Here is a 25,224-nt window from a genome sequence, read left to right on the forward strand (position 1 = left end):
AAATGAAATGTGTATTGAATGTTAGTTGTGAGTGATCGTGACAATTGTTAGCCGATGACGTTATCACCACATAGTAGCTTTATGCACTAATATAATGGCTCATAGAGGGAGGTTGTGTTCAACTTGTGGCTCCCTCCCACGATATCCTTTCTGCCCTTTGTGGGTGACACATTCTTTGAACAGTCATGGTCTCCTGTATGGAACTGTTCTGGAACACAGGAACAACAGAACCTGATGAAATGACGTGCCTTGGTTTGTTATGTACAGTATCCTCAAATGTTATCTAAAACAACCGTTAGTCTTTTTAATTAACCTCTCACCGGAAATCCAATATAGCCTTTTGCTCTGTCACAAATGAATGGCCTCAAAGTTCGCAGGTTGACGTTTATTGTCATCAGTCTTGTCCTGGAGGCAGAACAAAGTGATTTCCGCTAGATGGGCCCAACGGCAAAAGTAAAAATTGTCTATATTTTAGAAAGGTTAGGTTTAAAATCTGATTTGTCTGTGGCGGTGCCAGCTAGTGACTACCCCGCAGAGCTGCCCAGTACATGAGTCATCACAATAAATGCCAACCTCCTCAAAGTGCACGTGTGGCGTGGGCCCGTATTCATGGTGCTGATCTGGGATCAGGTTTGCCTTTTAGATCGTAATGAATAAGATATGGACAGTGAGGATCTTAGATCAGCAGTCCTACTCACTGACGCATTTTGAATACGTGCCCTGGTGGAAGCAATTGAAGTTATATCTGGGCATTCTCTGACGGTGAAACTGGAGTGACATGTTGTGTCTTGTAGACGTTTGAAGGCCACGATGCCTCTGTGCTGAAGCTCATCTTTGTGAGCAGAGGGACTCAGCTTCTCACAAGGTACGACACACACTATTTTGTGTTTTTTATCCTTCCATAATTCTCATGGTAGCATGCCAATATCACATCCCAAGTGTTGGTTATACTGTTTTTTCCCTTAAACCACATCTCTCTTCCCTCCTCTCTGTCTCTCTCTCTCTTCCCTCCTCTCTGTCTCTCTCTCTCTTCCCTCCTCTCTGTCTCTCTCTCTCTTCCCTCCTCTCTGTCTCTCTCTCTCTTCCCTCCTCTCTCTCTCTCTCTCTTCCCTCCTCTCTCTCTCTCTCTCTCTCTCTCTCTCTCTCTTCCCTCCTCTCTGTCTCTCTCTCTTCCCTCTCTCTCTCTCTCTCTCTCTTCCCTCCTCTCTCTCTCTCTCTCTTTCCCTCCTCTCTGTCTCTCTCTTCCCTCCTCTCTGTGTCTCTCTCTCTCTTCCCTCCTCTCTGTCTGTCTCTCTCTCTCTTCCCTCCTCTCTGTCTCTCTCTCTCTCTCTTCCCTCCTCTCTGTCTCTCTCTCTCTCTTCCCTCCTCTCTGTCTCTCTCTCTCTCTCTTCCCTCCTCTCTGTCTCTCTCTCTCTCTCTCTTCCCTCCTCTGTCTCTCTCTCTCTCTCTCTTCCCTCCTCTCTGTCTCTCTCTCTCTCTCTCTCTTCCCTCCTCTCTGTCTCTCTCTCTCTCTCTCTCTTCCCTCTTCTCTGTCTCTCTCTCTCTCTCTCTCTTCCCTCCTCTCTGTCTCTCTCTCTCTCTCTCTCTTCCCTCCTCTCTCTCTCTCTCTCTCTCTCTCCAGTGGATCAGATGGGCTGGTCAAGCTGTGGACCATCAAGACCAACGAGTGTGTAAAGACGCTGGATGCCCACCAGGACAAGGTGTGGGGTCTCCATGCCACCAGGAAGGACGACCGCGTTGTCACCGCCTCGGCCGACTCCAACATCACTGTGTGGACGGTCAGTACTGGCCCTTGAGTTTGAATAATTAGAAATGCATGTAAAGCTCGTCCAGTTGGAAACCACGTTATGACCTGGTTAATATAGTACATATACTGTAAGTCAATTAATCCACCAACCAACCAGTCAAATCTATTTCAAAAGCTCTTTTTTCATCAGCAGTTGTCACAAAGTGCTTCAAAGTCTAGATAGGTAGATCCATGAGGGACAAGGCCTTAGAATGAGACGTATCTGCCTGGGATAGATCCATGAGGGACAAGGCCTTAGAATGAGACGTATCTGCCTGGGGTAGATCCATGAGGGATAAGGCCTTAGAATGAGACGTATCTGCCTGGGATAGATCCATGAGGGACAAGGCCTTAGAAAGAGACGTATCTGCCTGGGGTAGATCCATGAGGGACAAGGCCTTAGAATGAGACGTATCTGCCTGGGGTAGATCCATGAGGGACAAGGCCTTAGAATGAGACGTATCTGCCTGGGGTAGATCCATGAGGGACAAGGCCTTAGAATGAGACGTATCTGCCTGGGGTAGATCCATGAGGGACAAGGCCTTAGAATGAGACGTATCTGCCTGGGGTAGATTCATGAGGGACAAGGCCTTAGAATGAGACGTATCTGCCTGTACCGACACCATAGAAATAGAATTACTAGAAATGCTATTAGTCAGACTCTAACCTGTAAATTAGTAGATAACCAGCTGTATTGCCCCTATAAAAACCTGTGATAGGAGCATTGCCAGCTCCATTTCCTATGTCCTGGCTGAGTCCGACAAGGTTCACACAAGGTGCTTAAAGTACATGAATTTGGCACTCTGAAATTGAAGTACTGGAATACCTTGAAAATATGACATATTGGAAAAATGTATTGGTCTTGCAAATTAATTTCCAGGCAGACTACCGAGTTTTATTTCCATACGTGTCTCGTGGTCTGAGCTCTCTCATTCCACCCACACTGGGCGGCAGGTAGCCTAGTGGTTAGAGCGTTGGGCCAGTAACCGAAAGGTTGCAAGATCGAATCCCCGAGCTGACAAGGTTAAACTCTGTTAGCCCCTGAACAAGACAGTTAACCCACTGTTCCTTCTTAACTGACTTGCCTAGTTAAATAAAGGTAAAATGAACACTGCCACTTAGCCAGGCAGGTACAGAGCTGACTGATTAGATGCCACCAAATGTCACATAGCTAAAATGCCAGGCAAATGTAGATTCAACCCTGCCTGGCAAGATATTGACTGGGTTTTGCCAGATCCAACCAGGGATGTAGTGGAGGGTAAACACTGTTTACGCACCTTTTCATTTGTGAAATAGCGTTTGATAACCTTTTTAAAAATGTCATTATCGGGAGAACGACTGGAATCATGAATGATTCATTATGCTCGTTATGTTCGCCTGCTCCCCCAGATTTGCCTTGTTAGCAGTGCATTCATTCACTACTCTGTCCAACGGGAAACACTACCCACGACATAGCATGGGCCGAGAGGTGAAATCAACTACCTCAGCCCAGACCTACAGTGGCACGTAGCGGAGAGACTGCTGACAGTGGAAATTATTTTAACATCCCTCAACTCCTGCCGTGTCAACAGACACCCGCCAAACAACCCCTCCCTGCCTCTCAGAGAATGAGTGTACAACTGGTAAATAGTCACTGATACTTCAGTCAGATGTCTAGCCTGCTATGTAGCGCAAGGGCTCTGGTTATTAGCCAGGTAGCTAGCTGGCTAGAAGGATGAAGTTAGAAGCTAACGTTGAACAGAGCCTGACCCCCAGCAGGAGTAGTTGACTGAAATGAACCTAGCTATAATCAAAAGATTGGCTACTATAAGTTCTCATAACAAAATAAATGTTCTTTGTAGTGAGACGGTGGTGAGTCAGGCTGTAATGAAGGAGGAAGAGGAGATGCACAGAGAGAGGAAGCATTGAAGCCAGCAGGGAGTGAAGTGGTTCCCTGAGAGAGTCTTTAATCTTATCAAACACTAACCTTCACTTCAGTCTATGTCATGGAAAGAGCTCATACCATTGCATTACTTCCTGTTAACCTCAGTGAGTACCATGTCATTTCCGGGTATAACTCCCCTAGGCATTGGTGACAGGTTTCATGATGATGATTTGGAAGCATTGCCACCCAGCTGACCTCATGGCTGTGGTTATTCTACAGAAATTGAATGTCATTTCCGGGTATAACTCCCCTAGGCATTGGTGACAGGTTTCATGATGATGATTTGGAAGCATTGCCACCCAGCTGACCTCATGGCTGTGGTTATTCTACAGAAATTGAATGTCATTTCCGGGTATAACTCCCCTAGGCATTGGTGACAGGTTTCATGATGATGATTTGGAAGCATTGCCACCCAGCTGACCTCATGGCTGTGGTTATTCTACAGAAATTGTACCTTAAGGAAACATCAACTGAAAAGCTGATGTGGTAATGAGTGTGTCCTGTATCATGTGCTGTATGTTACCACCACTTCATCTGATTCCTTGATGTTTAGGAGAAGACAACTCCTATTGTCATAGTAACTCCAGACGTGACCGCTATCTCTGTGCAGATGATGTCTGCCAGGATGCAGTGGTAAATAAAGGTCTTCATGCGGTCTATATAACACCTCCATCTGCCAGGATGCAGTGGTAAATAAAGGTCTTCATGCGGTCTATATAACACCTCCATCTGCCAGGATGCAGTGGTAAATAAAGGTCTTCATGCGGTCTATATAACACCTCCATCTGCCAGGATGCAGTGGTAAATAAAGGTCTTCATGCGGTCTATATAACACCTCCATCTGCCAGGATGCAGTGGTAAAGGTCTATATAACACCTCCATCTGCCAGGATGCAGTGGTAAATAAAGGTCTTCATGCGGTCTATATAACACCTCCATCTGCCAGGATGCAGTGGTAAATAAAGGTCTTCATGCGGTCTATATAACACCTCCATCTGCCAGGATGCAGTGGTAAATAAAGGTCTTCATGCGGTCTATATAACACCTCCATCTGCCAGGATGCAGTGGTAAATAAAGGTCTTCATGCGGTCTATATAACACCTCCATCTGCCAGGATGCAGTGGTAAAGGTCTTCATGTGGTCTGTATAACACCTCCATCTGCCAGGATGCAGTGGTAAATAAAGGTCTTCATGCGGTCTATATAACACCTCCATCTGCCAGGATGCAGTGGTAAATAAAGGTCTTCATGTGGTCTGTATAACACCTCCATCTGCCAGGATGCAGTGGTAAATAAAGGTCTTCATGTGGTCTATATAACACCTCCATCTGCCAGGATGCAGTGGTAAAGGTCTTCATGCGGTCTATATAACACCTCCATCTGCCAGGATGCAGTGGTAAATAAAGGTCTTCATGTGGTCTATATAACACCTCCATCTGCCAGGATGCAGTGGTAAATAAAGGTCTTCATGTGGTCTATATAACACCTCCATCTGCCAGGATGCAGTGGTAAATAAAGGTCTTCATGTGGTCTGTATAACACCTCCATCTGCCAGGATGCAGTGGTAAATAAAGGTCTATATAACACCTCCATCTGCCAGGATGCAGTGGTAAATAAAGGTCTTCATGTGGTCTGTATAACACCTCCATCTGCCAGGATGCAGTGGTAAAGGTCTTCATGTGGTCTGTATAACACCTCCATCTGCCAGGATGCAGTGGTAAATAAAGGTCTTCATGCGGTCTATATAACACCTCCATCTGCCAGGATGCAGTGGTAAATAAAGGTCTTCATGTGGTCTATATAACACCTCCATCTGCCAGGATGCAGTGGTAAAGGTCTTCATGCGGTCTATATAACACCTCCATCTGCCAGGATGCAGTGGTAAATAAAGGTCTTCATGCGGTCTATATAACACCTCCATCTGCCAGGATGCAGTGGTAAATAAAGGTCTTCATGCGGTCTATATAACACCTCCATCTACCAGGATGCAGTGGTAAATAAAGGTCTATATAACACCTCCATCTGCCAGGATGCAGTGGTAAAGGTCTTCATGTTGTCTATATAACACCTCCATCTGCCAGGATGCAGTGGTAAAGGTCTTCATGCGGTCTGTATAACACCTCCATCTGCCAGGATGCAGTGGTAAATAAAGGTCTTCATGTGGTCTATATAACACCTCCATCTGCCAGGATGCAGTGGTAAATAAAGGTCTTCATGTGGTCTATATAACACCTCCATCTGCCAGGATGCAGTGGTAAATAAAGGTCTTCATGCGGTCTATATAACACCTCCATCTGCCAGGATGCAGTGGTAAATAAAGGTCTTCATGTGGTCTATATAACACCTCCATCTGCCAGGATGCAGTGGTAAAGGTCTATATAACACCTCCATCTGCCAGGATGCAGTGGTAAAGGTCTTCATGTGGTCTATATAACACCTCCATCTGCCAGGATGCAGTGGTAAATAAAGGTCTTCATGCGGTCTATATAACACCTCCATCTGCCAGGATGCAGTGGTAAAGGTCTTCATGCGGTCTATATAACACCTCCATCTGCCAGGATGCAGTGGTAAAGGTCTATATAACACCTCCATCTGCCAGGATGCAGTGGTAAATAAAGGTCTTCATGCGGTCTATATAACACCTCCATCTGCCAGGATGCAGTGGTAAAGGTCTTCATGTGGTCTATATAACACCTCCATCTGCCAGGATGCAGTGGTAAATAAAGGTCTTCATGTGGTCTATATAACACCTCCATCTGCCAGGATGCAGTGGTAAATAAAGGTCTTCATGTGGTCTATATAACACCTCCATCTGCCAGGATGCAGTGGTAAATAAAGGTCTTCATGCGGTCTATATAACACCTCCATCTGCCAGGATGCAGTGGTAAATAAAGGTCTTCATGCGGTCTATATAACACCTCCATCTGCCAGGATGCAGTGGTAAAGGTCTATATAACACCTCCATCTGCCAGGATGCAGTGGTAAATAAAGGTCTTCATGTGGTCTGTATAACACCTCCATCTGCCAGGATGCAGTGGTAAAGGTCTTCATGCGGTCTGTATAACACCTCCATCTGCCAGGATGCAGTGGTAAATAAAGGTCTTCATGTGGTCTATATAACACCTCCATCTGCCAGGATGCAGTGGTAAATAAAGGTCTTCATGCGGTCTATATAACACCTCCATCTGCCAGGATGCAGTGGTAAAGGTCTTCATGTGGTCTATATAACACCTCCATCTGCCAGGATGCAGTGGTAAATAAAGGTCTTCATGTGGTCTATATAACACCTCCATCTGCCAGGATGCAGTGGTAAATAAAGGTCTTCATGTGGTCTATATAACACCTCCATCTGCCAGGATGCAGTGGTAAAGGTCTTCATGTGGTCTATATAACACCTCCATCTGCCAGGATGCAGTGGTAAATAAAGGTCTTCATGTGGTCTATATAACACCTCCATCTGCCAGGATGCAGTGGTAAATAAAGGTCTTCATGCGGTCTGTATAACACCTCCATCTGCCAGGATGCAGTGGTAAATACTAGTCATGGAGATGGTCACCCATTCTTTTGTATGCTGCATACCTGCCTGTATTATGAAAGATGGGAACTCAGCCTGTTACATAAGTGTTCCTCGAAGCTAATGAAACCAGGCAACTCCTCGTGTGCCACTTCATGCCAAGAACGATTCAGAAATGACACCAGAATGGAATTTGAACTTGGCCGTGATATCCATTGCGTTTCAGATCTTTATGAAAAGGATTAATGAAAGGTGTGAATACTGAGTTAATGTAAATTAGCTTAGTGAGTGTCTTGGTACTCTAACTATTCCAACTATTGTCACACCCATCCTAGATCTTCTAGCGATTCAGGTTAAGTTTTAAACTAGATGCTATATGTCTTTAAAACTGGGGGTATATTTGTAGGGCAAATCTAGAACTGTTACTTAGCCAGACAGTTATGTTGTTGTATAAATTGAATGAGTGAGATGATAAATGTATTGTGTGTGCCTTTCCCCTGTAGGATGTGACCGAGGTGGAGCAGGCAGAGGAGCAGGCGAAGCAGGAAGACCAGATACTCAAGTGAGTTCACCTTCGATACAGATATCAACTGGGCATTAAAACATCCTTCACCTTCGATACAGATATCAACTGGGCATTAAAACATCCTTCACCTTTGATACAGATATCAACTGGGCATTAAAACATCCTTCACCTTCGATACAGATATCAACTGGGCATTAAAACATCCTTCACCTTCGATACAGATATCAACTGGGCATTAAAACATCCTTCACCTTCGATACAGATATCAACTGGGCATTAAAACATCCTTCACCTTCAATACAGATATCAACTGGGCATTAAAACATCCTTCACCTTCAATACAGATATCAACTGGGCATTAAAACATCCTTCACCTTCAATACAGATATCAACTGGGCATTAAAACATCCTTCACCCTTCACCTTCACCTTCAATACAGATATCAACTGGGCATTAAAACATCCTTCACCTTCGATACAGATATCAACTGGGCATTAAAACATCCTTCACCTTCGATACAGATATCAACTGGGCATTAAAACATCCTTCACCTTCGATACAGATATCAACTGGGCATTAAAACATCCTTCACCTTCAATACAGATATCAACTGGGCATTAAAACATCCTTCACCTTTGATACAGATATCAACTGGGCATTAAAACATCCTTCACCTTCAATACAGATATCAACTGGGCATTAAAACATCCTTCACCTTCGATACAGATATCAACTGGGCATTAAAACATCCTTCACCTTCAATACAGATATCAACTGGGCATTAAAACATCCTTCACCTTCAATACAGATATCAACTGGGCATTAAAACATCCTTCACCTTCAATACAGATATCAACTGGGCATTAAAACATCCTTCACCTTCAATACTGATATCAACTGGGCATTAAAACATCCTTCACCTTCGATACAGATATCAACTGGGCATTAAAACATCCTTCACCTTCAATACAGATATCAACTGGGCATTAAAACATCCTTCACCTTTGATACAGATATCAACTGGGCATTAAAACATCCTTCACCTTCAATACAGATATCAACTGGGCATTAAAACATCCTTCACCTTCAATACAGATATCAACTGGGCATTAAAACATCCTTCACCTTTGATACAGATATCAACTGGGCATTAAAACATCCTTCACCTTCAATACAGATATCAACTGGGCATTAAAACATCCTTCACCTTCGATACAGATATCAACTGGGCATTAAAACAACCTTCACCTTTGATACAGATATCAACTGGGCATTAAAACATCCTTCACCTTTGATACAGATATCAACTGGGCATTAAAACATCCTTCACCTTCAATACAGATATCAACTGGGCATTAAAACATCCTTCAGTACAGATGGTTCAGTTGGTTGGAGCATTGTGCTGACAGACATACAGTGCATATAGGTTTTAAATGTAGGTGGTTCAGCAAATGCACTGAAATTCCAATTCTTCAATGCTTTTCAATGAGGACAATTTGGAACTGGAATTAGGTTTACTTTCAGTGGTCAGTTTAGGGTAAGTGGTTCATTTTAGTGTCAGCAGTTCACTTTAGGGTCAGTGGTTAAACTAGGGTCATTGGTTAATTTTAGTATCAGCGGTTCACCCACCACTGGTTTCTAATACACTATAGTGTACCTCTGTGCATGGACCACCCAGCTGAGCTAGGAAACAGCCTCCGGCTAAATAAAGAGCTGGTGTGTGATGATGAGCGTGTAATATATCTTGTTTCTGAACGTCGCCGCCACTTCATCTGATTCCTTAACATTTAGGAGAAGACAGCAACTCCTATGGACTGACCTCTGTGCAGATGATGAATGATGTTTTAATTTCTGAATAATAGTGAAGGAATCAAACCACTGATGCCAGAGAGAGAAATAATATGACAATGACCATAGGAGTTGCATGCGCGTGTTTGTGCGTCTTTTCTGGGTCGTGTTTATTAGGGCACGTTAACGTTTTAAGACGTTTTGCAGTGGGAAACAAAGATGTGCGTTTCTTATTGGACAGATCCAGGTGGTCCCTCACTGTCCCAGTCCTGTTTTGTGCGTAATGAACGCAGCCCCGTTTTTTTCTACTTTCAGATGTAGTGGTGTGTTGTTGTGTTGTGCAGGAAACAGGAGCTGTCTAACTTGCTTCATGAGAAGAAGTACCTGAAGGCTCTGGGCCTGGCCATCTCCCTGGACCAGCCACACACTGTGCTCAAAGTTATTGAAGGTATAATTCTGTCCTCTCTCGCTTCTTCTATATCCTACTACACATCCACACACACACCATTTCCACGTCATCAAAGGTACATTTCTCTACCCTCTGTCTCTAGTCTCTCACATGTTTTCTCCACACTGTACATACAGCATGTTGATCATCCAGATTCTTCCTCACATCTCCAGAAATAGCTGCTGGATTCCACCCTGTCACTACCTATTATCCTACTGTTTCCTCTGTAGTACTCCCTCAGTCCTCCAGGCACTAGTGTAGACTAGACCTGTGGGAACTCTACATAAGGAGGACTACTTAGAGCAACATTACTCAGTAACCAGTTCAGACTCTCTAAACCTCTCTGTCATTAAGTTAATGGATGACGTGACCTGCATACAGACAGGTCCACTGACAGTCTGACACCAAGGCCCTCCAAATAGACTAAATGGAGCAAATCACTCTGCCCACATTCCAGGCCTTTATGTTCCCTACATTGACCTTCATCTGAGCCAAAACATATATAGTTGTGCATAGGTAGACTTTGGTGTTTGTTTATCGAAACAAAGAAGATTGGAACATACTTGTTTTAGACATTCCTTGTATTGATCATGGATGAGAGAGACTGGGTGGTGTTCATTAGGGCAAAACGTTGCACAACAAGAATTATATTTCTCATTTTACAAGTTCCGTTTACCGTTTACTTCCGTCTCGTGCCTATTGAACATGGCCTGAGAGAGATCAGGTTCTGAGCTAAATAAAGGTACAGTTTATAAACACAGGAGTGTTCACGTACTCAGTGTTTAGGCATGTTGGTGTTGGGAACATCATGTGTATATGGTCAACACACTAGTGCAGCTCCAAAACAACATGTCCTCTTAAAACTACTTCGAACACATTCTGTTTAACATATTGAAACTCTAACAACATATAACATACGTGTGTTAAAAATACTTATTTAGGACAAGTCAAGAACTGAAGGGTAATGGCTTTAAAAATGGCATATGTATATACACATTTTAAATTCATATGTAGTTAAAATGACTGCCTCGGCACTTTAAAATAACTGTATGGGAGAGACTAGGGTTCCATGTTTGACCGTGAAGGATTGGTCAGAGGTCATTGTATTGGCATAACAATGGACCGTCATACTGACACTAGAGGGTCTAGAATGGGGTTGTAGATGGGATGGGTCACTTAGGTCATGATGATGCGTACAAGGCTGCATCCCAAATGGCACCCTATTTACTATCTAGTGCACTACTTTTGCTCACCATAGAGCTCTGGTCAAAAGTAATGCAGTTTGTAGGGAAAGTTGCAGTTATGGAAGTCTTTAATAGACTGGCCATTGAACTTAGGTTATGTATGGTGTGCCATGACCCTGGTTATGTGTGCCAGGATCATAGGCTTCTATATCTGATGTGGGTTACTCTGTGTGTACTGTCTCTGACCTCGTGACTTTCCTGTGTGGCCTCTAGCGATCCGCCAGGGGGAAGATGGTGCTAAGCAGCTGGAGAAGACTGTGCTGAAGCTGCGTCAGGACCAGAAAGGTGAGGTCAGAAAGGATTGGGATATACTAAGCTGGTCCAAAAAAAACACTGTTTTTACTACGTTGCAGAACATTCTGAAAACGTTTTGTGCTTGGTGGGTATCCAATATAGTGATGGAGCCACATGATAACGGCCCGTGATAAAGCTCTGTGTATGGTAATGGGCCGTGATAAAGCTCTGTGTATGGTAATGGCCCGTGATAAAGGTCTGTGTATGGTAATGGCCCGTGATAAAGGTCTGTGTATGGTAATGGCCCGTGATAAAGGTCTGTGTATGGTAATGGCCCGTGATAAAGGTCTGTGTATGGTAATGGTCCGTGATAAAGGTCTGTGTATGGTAATTGCCTGTGATAAAGGTCTGTGTATGGTAATGGCCCGTGATAAAGGTCTGTGTTTGGTAATGGCCTGTGTATGGTAATGGACCGTGATAAAGGTCTGTGTATGGTAATGGCCCGTGATAAAGGTCTGTGTATGGTAATGGCCCGTGATAAAGGTCTGTGTATGGTAATGGCCCGTGATAAAGGTCTGTGTATGGTAATGGCCCGTGATAAAGGTCTGTGTATGGTAATGGCCCGTGATAAAGGTCTGTGTATGGTAATTGCCTGTGATAAAGGTCTGTGTTTGGTAATGGCCTGTGTATGGTAATGGCCCGTGATAAAGCTCTGTGTATGGTAATGGCCCGTGATAAAGGTCTGTGTATGGTAATGGCCCGTGATAAAGGTCTGTGTATGGTAATGGCCCGTGATAAAGGTCTGTGTATGGTAATGGCCCGTGATAAAGGTCTGTGTATGGTAATGGCCCGTGATAAAGGTCTGTGTATGGTAATGGCCCGTGATACAGCTCTGTGTATGATAATGGCCCGTGATAAAGGTCTGTGTATGGTAATGGCCTGTGTATGGTAATGGCCCGTGATAAAGGTCTGTGTATGGTAATGGCCCGTGATAAAGGTCTGTGTATGGTAATGGCCCGTGATAAAGGTCTGTGTATGGTAATGGCCCGTGATAAAGGTCTGTGTATGGTAATGGCCCGTGATACAGCTCTGTGTATGATAATGGCCCGTGATAAAGGTCTGTGTATGGTAATGGCCCGTGATAAAGGTCTGTGTATGGTAATGGCCCGTGATAAAGCTCTGTGTATGGTAATGGCCCGTGATAAAGGTCTGTGTATGGTAATGGCCTGTGTATGGTAATGGCCTGTGATAAAGGTCTGTGTATGGTAATGGCCCGTGATAAAGGTCTGTGTTTGGTAATGGCCTGTGTATGGTAATGGCCCGTGATAAAGGTCTGTGTATGGTAATGGCCCGTGATAAAGGTCTGTGTATGGTAATGGCCCGTGATAAAGGTCTGTGTTTGGTAATGGCCCGTGATAAAGGTCTGTGTATGGTAATGGCTTGTGATAAAGGTCTGTGTATGGTAATGGCCCGTGATAAAGGTCTGTGTATGGTAATGGCCCGTGATAAAGGTCTGTGTATGGTAATGGCCCGTGATAAAGGTCTGTGTATGGTAATGGCCCGTGATAAAGGTCTGTGTATGGTAATGGCCCGTGATAAAGGTCTGTGTATGGTAATGGCCCGTGATAAAGGTCTGTGTATGGTAATGGCCCGTGATAAAGGTCTGTGTATGGTAATGGCCCGTGATAAAGGTCTGTGTATGGTAATGGCCCGTGATAAAGGTCTGTGTATGGTAATGGCCCGTGATAAAGGTCTGTGTATGGTAATGGCCCGTGATAAAGGTCTGTGTATGGTATTGGCCCGTGATAAAGGTCTGTGTATGGTAATGGTCCGTGATAAAGGTCTGTGTATGGTAATGGCCCGTGATAAAGCTCTGTGTATGGTAATGGTCCGTGATAAAGGTCTGTGTATGGTAATGGTCCGTGATAAAGGTCTGTGTATGGTAATGGCCGTGATAAAGCTCTGTGTATGGTAATGGCCCGTGATAAAGTTCTGGGTATGTTAATGGTCCGTGTAATCCTAACCTTGACTCTCTCTACTCCCCCCTCCCCCCCAGAGTCTATGCTGCGCTACTGTGCTGTGTGGAACACCAATGCCCGGAGCTGTCTGGACGCCCAGGCTGTGATCCAGGTGATGCTCACACACCTTTCCCCTGAAGAGCTGCTCCAGTACCAAGGAGCACGTGCACACCTGGAGGGACTCATACCTTACACTGGTGAGGTGGGGTGTGTGTGTTAGTCACATTGATGTATAGACTCACGCCAGACGTGACAATTACCTCCATGCAGATGATGTATGATGTTTTAATTTCTGAATAATAGTGAAGGAATCAAACCACTGATGCCAGAGAAAGTGTCCGCTGATTGTGTGTGTTAGGGATGGTGTCTGCTGATTGTGTGTGTTAGTGATGGTGTCTGCTGATTGTGTGTGTTAGGGATGGTGTCTGCTGATTGTGTGTTAGTGATGGTGTCTGCTGATTGTGTGTGTTAGTGATGGTGTCTGCTGATTATGTGTGTTAGTGATGGTGTCTGCTGATTGTGTGTGTTAGGGATGGTGTCCGCTGATTGTGTGTGTTAGTGATGGTGTCTGCTGATTGTGTGTGTTAGTGATGGTGTCCGCTGATTGTGTGTGTTAGTGATGGTGTCTGCTGATTGTGTGTGTTAGTGATGGTGTCCGCTGATTGTGTGTGTTAGTGATGGTGTCTGCTGATTGTGTGTGTTAGTGATGGTGTCCGCTGATTGTGTGTGTTAGTGATGGTGTCCGATGATTGTGTGTGTTAGTGATGGTGTCCGATGATTGTGTGTGTTAGTGATGGTGTCCGCCGATTGTGTGTGTTAGTGATGGTGTCTGCTGATCGTGTGTGTTAGTGATGGTGTCTGCTGATCGTGTGTGTTAGTGATGGTGTCTGCTGATTGTGTGTTAGTGATGGTGTCTGCTGATTGTGTGTTAGTGATGGTGTCTGCTGATTGTGTGTGTTAATGATGGTGTCCGCTGATTGTGTGTGTTAGTGATGGTGTCTGCTGATTGTGTGTTAGTGATGGTGTCTGCTGATTGTGTGTTAGTGATGGTGTCTGCTGATTGTGTGTTAGTGATGGTGTCTGTTGATTGTGTGTTAGTGATGGTGTCTGTTGATTGTGTGTTAGTGATGGTGTCTGCTGATTGTGTGTGTTGGTTTCTGCTGATTGTGTGTGTGTTGGTTTCTGCTGATTGTGTGTGTGATGGTGTCTGCTGATTGTGTGTGTTGGTGTCTGCTGATTGTGTGTGTGATGGTGTCTGCTGATCGTGTGTGTTAGTGATGGTGTCTGCTGATTGTGTGTTAGTGATGGTGTCTGCTGATTGTGTGTTAGTGATGGTGTCTGTTGATTGTGTGTTAGTGATGGTGTCTGCTGATTGTGTGTGTGTTGGTTTCTGCTGATTGTGTGTGTGATGGTGTCTGCTGATTGTGTGTGTTGGTGTCTGCTGATTGTGTGTGTTGGTGTCTGCTGATTGTGTGTGTTGGTGTCTGCTGATTGTGTGTGTTGGTGTCTGCTGATTGTGTGTGTGTTGGTGTCTGCTGATTGTGTGTGTGTTGGTGTCTGCTGATTGTGTGTGTGTTGGTGTCTGCTGATTGTGTGTGTGTTGGTGTCTGCTGATTGTGTGTGTGATGGTGTCTTCTGATTGTGTGTGTGATGGTGTCTGCTGATTGTGTGTGTGATGGTGTCTGCTGATTGTGTGTGTGTTGGTGTCTGCTGATTGTGTGTGTGATGGTGTCTGCTGATTGTGTGTGTGATGGTGTCTGCTGATTGTGTGTGTGATGGTGTCTGCTGATTGTGTGTTAGTGTTGGTGTCTGCTGATTGTGTATTAGTGTTGGTGTCTGCTGATTGTGTATTAGTGTTGGTGTCTGCTGATTGTGTGTGTGATGGTGTCTGCTGATTGTGTGTGTGTGTTGGTTTCTGCTGATTGTGTGTGTGATGGTGTCTGCTGATTGTGTGTTAGTGATGGTGTCTGCTGATTGTGTGTGTGATGGTGTCTGCTGATTGTGTGTGCGCATCTTTACGTGTTTGTTGATACAGTTCCCTTGTTTGATTTGACACTTTGTCCCCGCAGAGAGGCACATGCAAAGGATAGGCCGTCTGCTGCAGGCCTCCATGTTCCTGGACTACATGTGGCAGAAGATGAGAGTGACAGGAGCTCCAGCCAGGTGAGGGTGACCAGGGGAGGGCCTTAAACACAACACCCACAATCCAGGGCTTATACTAACACTACACAGCCTTGCCTAATGACTTTCAAATGTTTTTTCAAATACATTGCTTTTAGAAAGATTCAGAATAAAAAACACATACATTTCATTGTTTAGAGTTTCTTTTAATAGGGATTGATAGCGATGACAGGATTCACCCTAAAACAGATTCTAACATACACTTAAGTGTGTTTCACTTAGTCTTCCATCAATATCATTGCTTTGACTGAAGTGGAAATTCGACTTAAGCAATTGTTAGGATTCGCTTCTCTGAAGTGAAAGACATGTTCAATTGTTTGATTTCATGTTTCCTTGTAGCCTTCTAAGTAACTTCGTAGCAAGACGCAGTCATCCGACCTATCAGCGTTGACAGTATGCCACGCGAAGGTTGCTCTAGATCTAATCTGAGTCTAGAACAATGGCTGTTGTCGTTCATAGGAATGTATCTGGGCAAGAGAGATGACTTTCACATATCTGTGGTTTGAGACCAATACCTGTGTAACCAACCTGATGTTTTTACTGTAAGTACTGTAGTAGACTTCATTCTGAAACCACATTCCCTCTCTATGGCTGCTTCACAAATGGCACCCTATTGCCTATATACAAGTGCACTGCTTTTCACTAGGGCTCTGGTCTAAAGTAGTGCACTACATAGGGAATATGGTGCCATTTGGGACACCGTTTATAAGCTTTGTCAGCACTGTAATGATGAATAACAAACGGATTGAGGAATGTTAACAGCGATAACCAGGTACTGGAATCAGCAGGAGATCAATCAGAGGCTGTACAATCACATACTATACCATGGAGAGTAAATTCCAATAAATCAACACTGAAACGTCTGGAAGAATGAGGCTGTAGGTCAGGTTTGAAGAATGATTATTTTAAGTCATTGTCATGGGTCAAGCATAAAGATGTCTTCTGCAGTACCCTAATGTATGATGTGATAAGGAAGTATGCAGCAGAGCCTAATTATTCAACATGGTCTTAAGACCCAATAAGAATCCAGCTAGAGTCCAGCTTCAGGAAATACGGCAGAGCAAACATGGGTCTGTGTGACACGTGAATTATATGGATATTTGACCTCCTTTGTTGTTTGTTGCTGATGTGTGATGTCATATCCTTTTACAGTATGGACTCGCAGGATGAGGAGATGGACACCGCCTCTCTTCAGGTGCCACACCCCCTGTTCATGATTGACAAGCGACCAGGTGAGGGGGGAGATGGGACTAAGGAACAGGGGGATGGAGAGGAGAGATGGAATGAGGGAGAGGCGGAGGAGGATGGTGGTCTCGAGGAAGATACCAACTGCCCGGCCAACATGGAGGAGGATGATGATGATGATGATGATGAAGTCAGTATCACCAGGAAAGCCTCAGTCAGGGGACAAAGGGAAGAAAATGGACAGAATGGAAAAGAAAATGGCAACCATCACTCTGGCAGTGAGGAGAGTTCAAGAGAGAAGGACCGAGGAGACCAAACAGAGGCTAAGATCCTCCTGTCTGCAGCATCCCTTCCACCCCTCCAAGCAATCATCAGCTGATGGCAGACTGTCTGACATCAAGCCCACTAAGGATGCCTGAGTGTGAACCCGCGGGAGTCTCCTTCAGCATGGACCACTGCCTGGAGCAACAGTGTGGCTTTATAGACACTGACGGACAGAGAAGCAGGTCCTGAACGACCTTTTATAATAAACTGGTTTTGAGGTCGATAGGCCTGGCTGGCAGCCATTTTGGAAAACCGTGTAATTTTTCATAAATAGTGCCACAAGTTTTTCCTGACCATGTTAGCTCATCGGGAAAAACTCTGGGTGCTATTGGAAGCCTACTAATGGTACCTAGTGGAAGCCTGCTACTGGTACCTAGTGGAAGCCTGCTCTACCCGTAACTTCTTCCCCATTCTTCAACAGAAACCAGTGCTTGTGAATTTTTATATTTGTATGTTGTTGTGCTGTCCTGCTCTTCCACATAAACAACACATTTTGTTTGTCATGTTTACAAATGCATCTGGAATAAAATGTATGCCTTGTATTTATTGTGCTCTTTTTTTAATAAGTTCGTATTCATTTTAAACATCAACCAATATGTTCATGTAAAAGAGTATGTTTGAAGACTTAACTTATTTAACATAAAATTCCCATAGGAGCATAAACCACGACACAGGAAAGGGTGAAAAGGTCAAGCCTTCATTCCTTTGCCACATTATTAGACTGGTCCAGCCTGTTAAGCATATTGTCACCCTGTGTATCTGTCTGTCACATCTGATTAAAGTCTGGGATCTCTGGTATAAACCAGTGGACTCAGGGCGAGCTCTAACAGTATAAACCAGTGGACTCGGAGAGAGCTCTAACAGTATAAACCAGTGGACTCAGAGCTCTAACAGTATAAACCAGTGGACTCGGAGAGAGCTCTAACAGTATAAACCAGTGGACTCAGGGAGAGCTCTGACAGTATAAACCAGTGGACTCGGGGAGAGCTCTAACAGTATAAACCAGTGGACTCAGGGAGAGCTCTGACAGTATAAACCAGTGGACTCGGAGAGAGCTCTGATAGTACAATTCATAGTAAGCTAGCGGTGGATAGAAATGGTGACTCCAAGAGAGAGAAATTGGGTGCTTTGCTATGGAGGAAAAGAAATGGAACCAGTGTCATCTGTAGGGCACTCGGCGTATGCCACACACACAACATCCTGTTAAGTTTAAATCAGGATATGTTCTCCAAAGAGGCGGACAAGTTATTTTAGTATTGGAATGTATTGCTTTTTGCAGTACAAGATGTTATTTTAGTATAATAATGTATTACAATTTGTTGCAGTTTGCAGTACAATATGATATGGAATCAACCATAGTTGCTAATAACAGTTTTCCAGTATGGAAAAATAGAGATCCATAGATTAAAAGACTATACAGTGGAAACTATGAAAACACATTTTAGGATTTAATAGAAGACAGAAGATTCATGACAATCACAGAAAATGTTATTTTTTTCTATCTAAATTGCTACTGAATGTTTATTCACAAAAGTGTATATTTTAATTATACCAGTATATGACCTGACTTCACATTAAGTGAAGAGAAATTATTCATTAAAACAGGAATGTAGACAAATGACAGTAAACCCCTAACCGTAATATTTGTTCATCCACAAAATAAATCCTGAATTAATAGACAGCATTAAAATAATGTTTACAATGCAGCTATCAGTATCCATCTCCAGGTGCATGAAAGTAGGCCTGACAAACAGAGCAAGAAGTGAACTTCCACATTAAAAAAATAAAGACTCAATATGTGACTCAGAGTATTACAGTAACGTATGATTCTTCCTCCCATATCACAACTCATGGTTACATGACCAGCCCCAAGGCAGTTAAACACTTTAAAACACAGTGTAATCATGTTCATGTAACTTCATAACGGATAAGTCCCACAGTCTGGCTTCTAGTACAGTGACTTTCTGTGCTAAAGCCTTTAGATTCTTCCTGGAATCCATCAAGACACCACACCACATGTCCTGGCCACAACCCAGTCTGCACCCTCGGTTTTAAAAGGCTAAGGAGGAACTGGCTACCCATGACTCATCAGTGGGTCTGGACCCACCACCATTTTGGGTCAACACTGCTCCAATTTAGCGGCTCAGTATCACAGCAGGCGCTGGCGACAGCTTGGCTTTGGAGGCGTTCTTGCGCGTGACTGTAGTGCAGCGTGTCAGGATCTCCTGCACCCTGGGCCTGGGGGGCACCTTGGGGGTGGTTGGGGCCATCTTGAACAGGTTTGGGTCAGATCTTCCGTGGACCATCCTCCTCTCCAACACGCCGCTGTCGGGGTTGAGACGGTCGGCCACCATGGGCGGCGGTGTGCGAGCGCGCCGGAGACGCTCGTCCATGTCGGCGCGGCTCAGGTTGAGGGACGAGCTGCAGGATGACGAACTGAGGTCGTCGCTGAAGCTGAAGTCACTGCCCTCGCTTCCCATGCTGCCGGCGAGGCTGCGCTTGCGTCTATCCACCTCCCCATCCACCATGATAGTAGGCATTGGAGTGCCCTTGCTAGGGTATGCCGGGGCGGGGGTGGTGACCATCACAGGTGAAGGGCTAGGCCGAGGCACAGTTAGAACATTAAAAGAATGAGACTTGAGCTTGTCGGTAGGCTTGAGCTGATTTGGTGTGGAAGGTTGGGAGCCGGGCAGCTGCAGGATGTTGCCTTGGGAATGGCTGCGCTCATGGGAGTGTCCGGCCAGCGTGTGGTCAGAGCTGGAGCTGTGGACCTGTAGCTGGGCCAGGTTGAGAGCCGCCAGGCGGACACGGGGGTTGTTGTAGGGCTGCAGGTACATGGCAGGTACGAAGCCGCTCTTGCCGTTGTATCTGTCAAGAGGAGAAAGAAGAAATTGGAAACTGACATGAGTTTGGATTTCATTTCAGAAATCACAATGTTGTCAAAGCCTTGGTACAATATGTTATCCTAGGTAATGATAGACGACAAGTCTGTGGCCTTTGTCTGTCTAGCTTTCACTTAAATTGACAAGTCAATGGCCGTGTCCGAAATCTGGCTTGGCTACTACTTACTTAAACTGCATACTGTGTACTAATCTTACTACATACTATTTTGAACGTACTGTTTAGTAAAAAGGTATGCAGTAAGAAACAAATGGAGAATTTGAGATTATAACCCACTGGGCAAAAACTGATTGAATCAGTGTTGCTTCCACGTAATTCCATGTGATGACGTTCAATCAACATGGGAAACTGATTGGATTTGAAAAAAGTAAACATAAGGGAATTTTGTATTTTTTTTCACCCAACGTTTAACCATTTTTTTGGTGAATTCACATTAGATGACAAATCAACCAAATGTAAATCAAAACTAGATGTTGAACTGACGTCTGGGAGGTTATATCTGCATTTTTGTCAAAATGAGGTTATTGACATGTCCTTGTTCTGTTCGATGTTCTCTACCTATATAGTACTCTAAATACCCCAATTCATGTTGTGAAGTTCAAAAGAATACAAGATTTAAAAAAAATCTCTGATACTATTTAAATCAATGAGGGTTCGGAACGTTAAAGCCAATTATCAAATAATATTTTGGGGTATTTGGACACGGCCATTGTCAAGAGAATCTTTGGATTTGATTCAGTGAAAAGATAACAGCTAACTTCCAAGGGGAAGCTACCAACTGTTTTCTAATGATAGGGGCAGAACACGCTGAGAGGTTGTCTCAAAAGAGCATTGAGCAGACAATGGCTCAGCTATCTCTGGTATTGGGTTCTTCAGAATCAACTAATGATAACTTGTAATGTAGTGAGATAATTACAGCGTTGTTGTTTCCGCATGATATCTGATGGACGGGCGATGATACTCTGCATGTCTGTCTGCACCATGACTTTCAATTCCATTTCAATTTCCATTCTCTCAATGCATTTGCTGTCATCTGACCATAGAATTAGTATGAGTTCTAATAATTTTGATTCCATGGTTCCGACAGTCTGGAAGTCATGCTTCTCTTTTACAGCTATAGCTACTGTATTCTTCCTGTTTAGTCAGACAGGTGTTGTTCAGTAACATACCTGATCAGCCACCAGCCATTGTCAGACTTCTGCAGGACTTCCACCACTGAGCCAATGTCCATAGACACCTCGTCTCTATTTGTGGCTTTGTAGCTTCTGACAGCACTGTACAGCACACCTATTTGTGGGCGATTCAGAATGTTAGGATGGGTGCAACATCAATATATGGCAATATACTGTCAGTGGGGGTCCACACCTTGCAGTACATGCACAGTACAGTATTTGCAGTGTATATGTCTCGACGCTGGTGCATCAGCTATGTGTGAATGTTTTATATATTTGTTGATGTGAAAATTTTTGCAGATGATCCCCTGATAATCTCCTCCCAGGCTATAGAAAACATAAATACATATGTGTCAGGGATAAGAGATGATGGTCTCTTACTTTCTCCATAGGACTCGTCACTATCGTCATCCTCATTCCCCTCTACCTTCTCCAGGTATGGAGCAGGGAACCAGGCCATACGCTTGTCCTCATTCTCCACCAGCCACCAGCCTGGGAGCAGAGGGAGAGGGGTTAGACTGGTGATGGACATTTATGATCAGCTCTCTCAAACCCATTACATGTCACAGAATCAATACATTCGTGATTAAAAGTGATGCGATTTTACATGTTCATTACAAAGGAAAATACATGTTCATTATACTTTATGGAAGGCAAATCACAGCAGACGTTCTCTCACCTGCTTTGTCTTTGATGAGCACGTCCAAGTTTTCGTCCACGGCCACTTTGAACGGCCGGTTCTTGGTGTCTTTGGTCTCATAAGGTGCCATGCACCGGTATGCCTCTGTTACGAACGGCTGCGTAACGTTTCCAATGTTGACACTCTTGTCATGTCCAGCGGAATCCTCTGAAGGCATGATCATGATACTGAGGAAGGAAGTCACATTGTAAATGTATGACTATTTATTGTACTGAATTAAATCACCAAAACATAACGGGACACTGGATTTGAAGTCGATCCACTTGTGCGTAATACTGTGCGTAATGCTCAGGACACAGTGGTATTCCCTAAGCAATGTGCATAATTCTCACTATAATCTACCTATTCTTGGCAAACTCTGGCTGTAGATCTTGGTCCTTGGGGTGGAAGTACCGGATGAGTTCAGGACATTGTGAGACGCGCGGGTCACAGCTGAGGAGCTCACTGCAGTATTTCTCCAAAAACTTGAGCTGGACCACCGACTTGCTTGGACCATTATTCTTTGTGTTAATCTTCATCCTCCAGTCTGACGAAGGAATATACGACGATTACTAATTAATGACTTAGTAGTTATATAAAGGATACAAATGATAGACATCAACCGGCAACGTGATATTAAAAGTAAAACATAGGCCTACCTCGAAATCTAGGAATAATTCTGTCCGATTTTTTAAGTGGGTTCGCAGGTGGGAATTTCTTCTTCATTTGTTCCTGTTTTGGATAAAAAGTTTGGCCTAAGTAAGAAAAGCATGGCTCCATATTATATTTTGCATTTATGTAGCCTACATTAGATCAGACAATTTGAATTGTAGTTGATGATGTAACTTACATTAAGTGTCTTGAAGTCCTTGAAGGTTCTGTAAACAATGATGTCATTCTGATCTGACCAAAGCACCGATGTCATGTACATCTGGACATTTGAAATAAGTTATAAATATCAATTAAATCTTTGGTATAAATCATTGCTGTCAAATTCAAATATAAAGGTTTTAGTTAATTGCACTCACAAAATACAGCAAAAAAGAATCAACAATTTTCGGGAAATGATTAATTAACAGGCATCAAAAATAGTTGAACATCTCATGCAGAAATCTGGAGAAATATCCCATAACAGCAGCAGTAGTATTACATGCATCAAGTATCCATACTTTGCTTTTCTCCTTGTGCATTACTCCAATCAGTCGGATATTAACCGGATACCGTTGCTCCTCCATGTTAGTCATTAAAAAGCCTAGATGCGTAAAGTCCTATGGAGATGTGTATTCCTAACTAACTGACTGGAGCTCAAATGGCCAACAGATTAATATATCTCTCCGAGTAAGAAGGTGTGGCAGTAGAGGCACGTAAGCAAACAAATAGGAGGACAATATTTGCGTCACGTGAGCAGCTCCCGCTGTAGTGGCGCAAGTGTGGGAACTACACTGTTGCAACCAGTGTATCATCATTTCAGTGGCGAACCATCATTCAGGGCAGGCGGGGAAGACCCTGTTTCGATTAAAGTCTTAATCAAAATTACGGATTGCCTCTTATCCGCTCGTCATCCCTTATGCCATAGTTTGTACCCCTTATGCCATAGTTTGTACATTTCAATGCCATAGTTTGTACATCTCAATTGTCAGTAGAAACCACATTTGTTTAAGTAAGTCAGCCATATCAGCTATGTTTTTTTAAGGCAGTAAATGAGGCTAAATGATCTGTTTTGCTGCCAGACAAGGCTCCGCTGAAAGCCAGGTAATTTGTCTGATTTTCTGTAACAATGGTATGGGTATAATAATGCATTTTATTTTGTAAAGTGGTTTCTTGCATCAAACAACAATAACAACAGTCACCTTGTCTGAAGGACAAATGGATAAACAGGTTAATGTCAAGTCCTGCATGTTTTTTTCAAAAGTCTCAGAATGTAGGTCTACATTGAACACCACACATTGGCTGCTACTGTAGGCTGAATGATAGAACAGCTATTTCCATGTCAAAATGTTATGGGATGCATTTTCTCCATTGTTTTTGATGGTAGGCCAATCTAGAAGGCCTACATTATGATCAAATAGCCATAGTAACTTGGCCATTGTTAAAACTGATCTTAAAGCGAGTACAGCTGCATTTTCACAGTGTTGAAGTTTGCACTCAGCAGACCTGAAATTTGAATTTTTTTTAGGGAACATTGGTTGCAACACATATATGCCTACCTGCAGCCTGCAGGCACACTCAGCATCTCTCTGGAGATATTGCATTTATTGCTTTTACTGAGCTTTGATGACATGTCATTTTATTACTTGTGATAAAGTAGTAGTCGTTTTACTACAGTAGACAGGCCCACCTCTTCTCTATTCAGTGAAACAGCTACAACAGCAATTTAAAATAACCACAGCAGAAAAACAGTTCTGCCTTTAACTGCCTGTTTTTGGAACCTCATTTCTTCCCTGCCCATGCTGGGTCAACCTTTGGACTCATATCCCAGGGATTACATTGATTCATGTTGTGCCCATTCCTTATTAACCCGGTGTGAAATGGAAATGCTTTTTTGCATATCCTACAGAGAATGGGGTCACAGCCAGGGATCAGCTATTATTGACGGCAACACTGGAGCAATTAGGGTTACGTGCTTTGCTCAAGGACAGATTGATAGATTTTTCACCTATTTGGCTTAGCAACTCAAACTAGCAACTTTCGGTTACTTGCCCAATGCTCTAATGCCTCGATCACACGACACTATCTTTGCAATTTGGTACACCAGAGGTACATTCATTTCCCCTGGAACGCTGCAGTGCGTTCCGTGTGGTGAAAACCTTGGATTTATCCAACGATTACATCAAACTGTATGTGAAGACGGCCTGACAGAAATGGTAGCAGAAGGTGAAGGTTGAACTTTTGTTGAAAACACATATCCAGATGATGCTGTGTCAGTGGAGGCTGCTGAGGGGAGGACGGATCATAACACTCCATTCCAGCCTGTTATTATAAGTCGTCTTCCACTCAGCAGCCTCCACTGTGCTGGATAGCGTTTGGTGCAATGACACTGTAGGTGGGTTCGAGGCGTAACCACTAGGCTACCTGCCGCCAGTAGGGGAGGAGGCCAGGAATGGCCTGTATTCATAAAGCAGAGGTCATATAAAGAGAATGAATCAAATGATGGCATAATTGCAAATGGACAGGTTTCTCAAACTCGGCCCTCGGTACAAGGGGTGCACGTTTTGGTTTTTGCCCTAGCGCTACACAGCTGATTCAAATAATCAACTAATCATCAAGCTTTGGTAATTTGAATCAGCTGTGCTATGTTAGGG

The 25,224-nt window shown here is 43.8% G+C and overlaps 2 protein-coding genes across 2 annotated transcripts in view; one reads left to right on the top strand and one right to left on the bottom strand.

Annotated features, from left to right (window-relative positions):
- Positions 1–17,710, top strand: part of LOC139396883 (transducin beta-like protein 3) — a 32,485-nt gene extending 14,775 nt beyond the window's left edge. The window contains exons 16-23 of the mRNA XM_071143807.1: positions 795–865; positions 1,622–1,778; positions 7,726–7,784; positions 9,881–9,984; positions 11,442–11,513; positions 13,519–13,677; positions 15,550–15,643; positions 16,814–17,710. Of these exons, the coding sequence (XP_070999908.1) occupies positions 795–865; positions 1,622–1,778; positions 7,726–7,784; positions 9,881–9,984; positions 11,442–11,513; positions 13,519–13,677; positions 15,550–15,643; positions 16,814–17,225 (1,128 nt within the window). The 3' untranslated portion in view covers positions 17,226–17,710. The remainder of the gene's footprint in view (positions 1–794; positions 866–1,621; positions 1,779–7,725; positions 7,785–9,880; positions 9,985–11,441; positions 11,514–13,518; positions 13,678–15,549; positions 15,644–16,813) is intronic.
- A 951-nt stretch (positions 17,711–18,661) lies between these two features.
- LOC139396887 (NADPH oxidase organizer 1-like) lies at positions 18,662–23,220 on the bottom strand. Its single transcript, XM_071143814.1, has 8 exons — positions 23,092–23,220; positions 22,773–22,853; positions 22,582–22,654; positions 22,286–22,469; positions 21,923–22,110; positions 21,625–21,735; positions 21,241–21,358; positions 18,662–20,038 (listed from the first exon to the last, which is right to left on the bottom strand). Exons 1-8 carry the CDS (start codon positions 23,164–23,166, stop codon positions 19,306–19,308), a joined length of 1,563 nt encoding a protein of 520 aa, XP_070999915.1. The 5' UTR covers positions 23,167–23,220; the 3' UTR covers positions 18,662–19,305.
- Positions 23,221–25,224: the final 2,004 nt, after the last annotated feature.

The sequence above is a fragment of the Oncorhynchus clarkii genome, unplaced genomic scaffold (genome assembly GCF_045791955.1).
Source record: "Oncorhynchus clarkii lewisi isolate Uvic-CL-2024 unplaced genomic scaffold, UVic_Ocla_1.0 unplaced_contig_631_pilon_pilon, whole genome shotgun sequence".
Lineage (NCBI taxonomy): Eukaryota > Metazoa > Chordata > Actinopteri > Salmoniformes > Salmonidae > Oncorhynchus > Oncorhynchus clarkii.

Excerpts from the sequence above, each read along its gene's own strand:
- LOC139396887 (XM_071143814.1), bottom strand. The coding sequence starts at position 23,166 with ATGACTAACATGGAGGAGCAACGGTATCCGGTTAATATCCGACTGATT. Across the intron at positions 22,655-22,772 it reads AGGACTTCAAGACACTTAAT|GAACAAATGAAGAAGAAATT; the intron begins GTAAGTTACATC and ends TATCCAAAACAG. Across the intron at positions 22,470-22,581 it reads AATTATTCCTAGATTTCGAG|ACTGGAGGATGAAGATTAAC; the intron begins GTAGGCCTATGT and ends TTCCTTCGTCAG.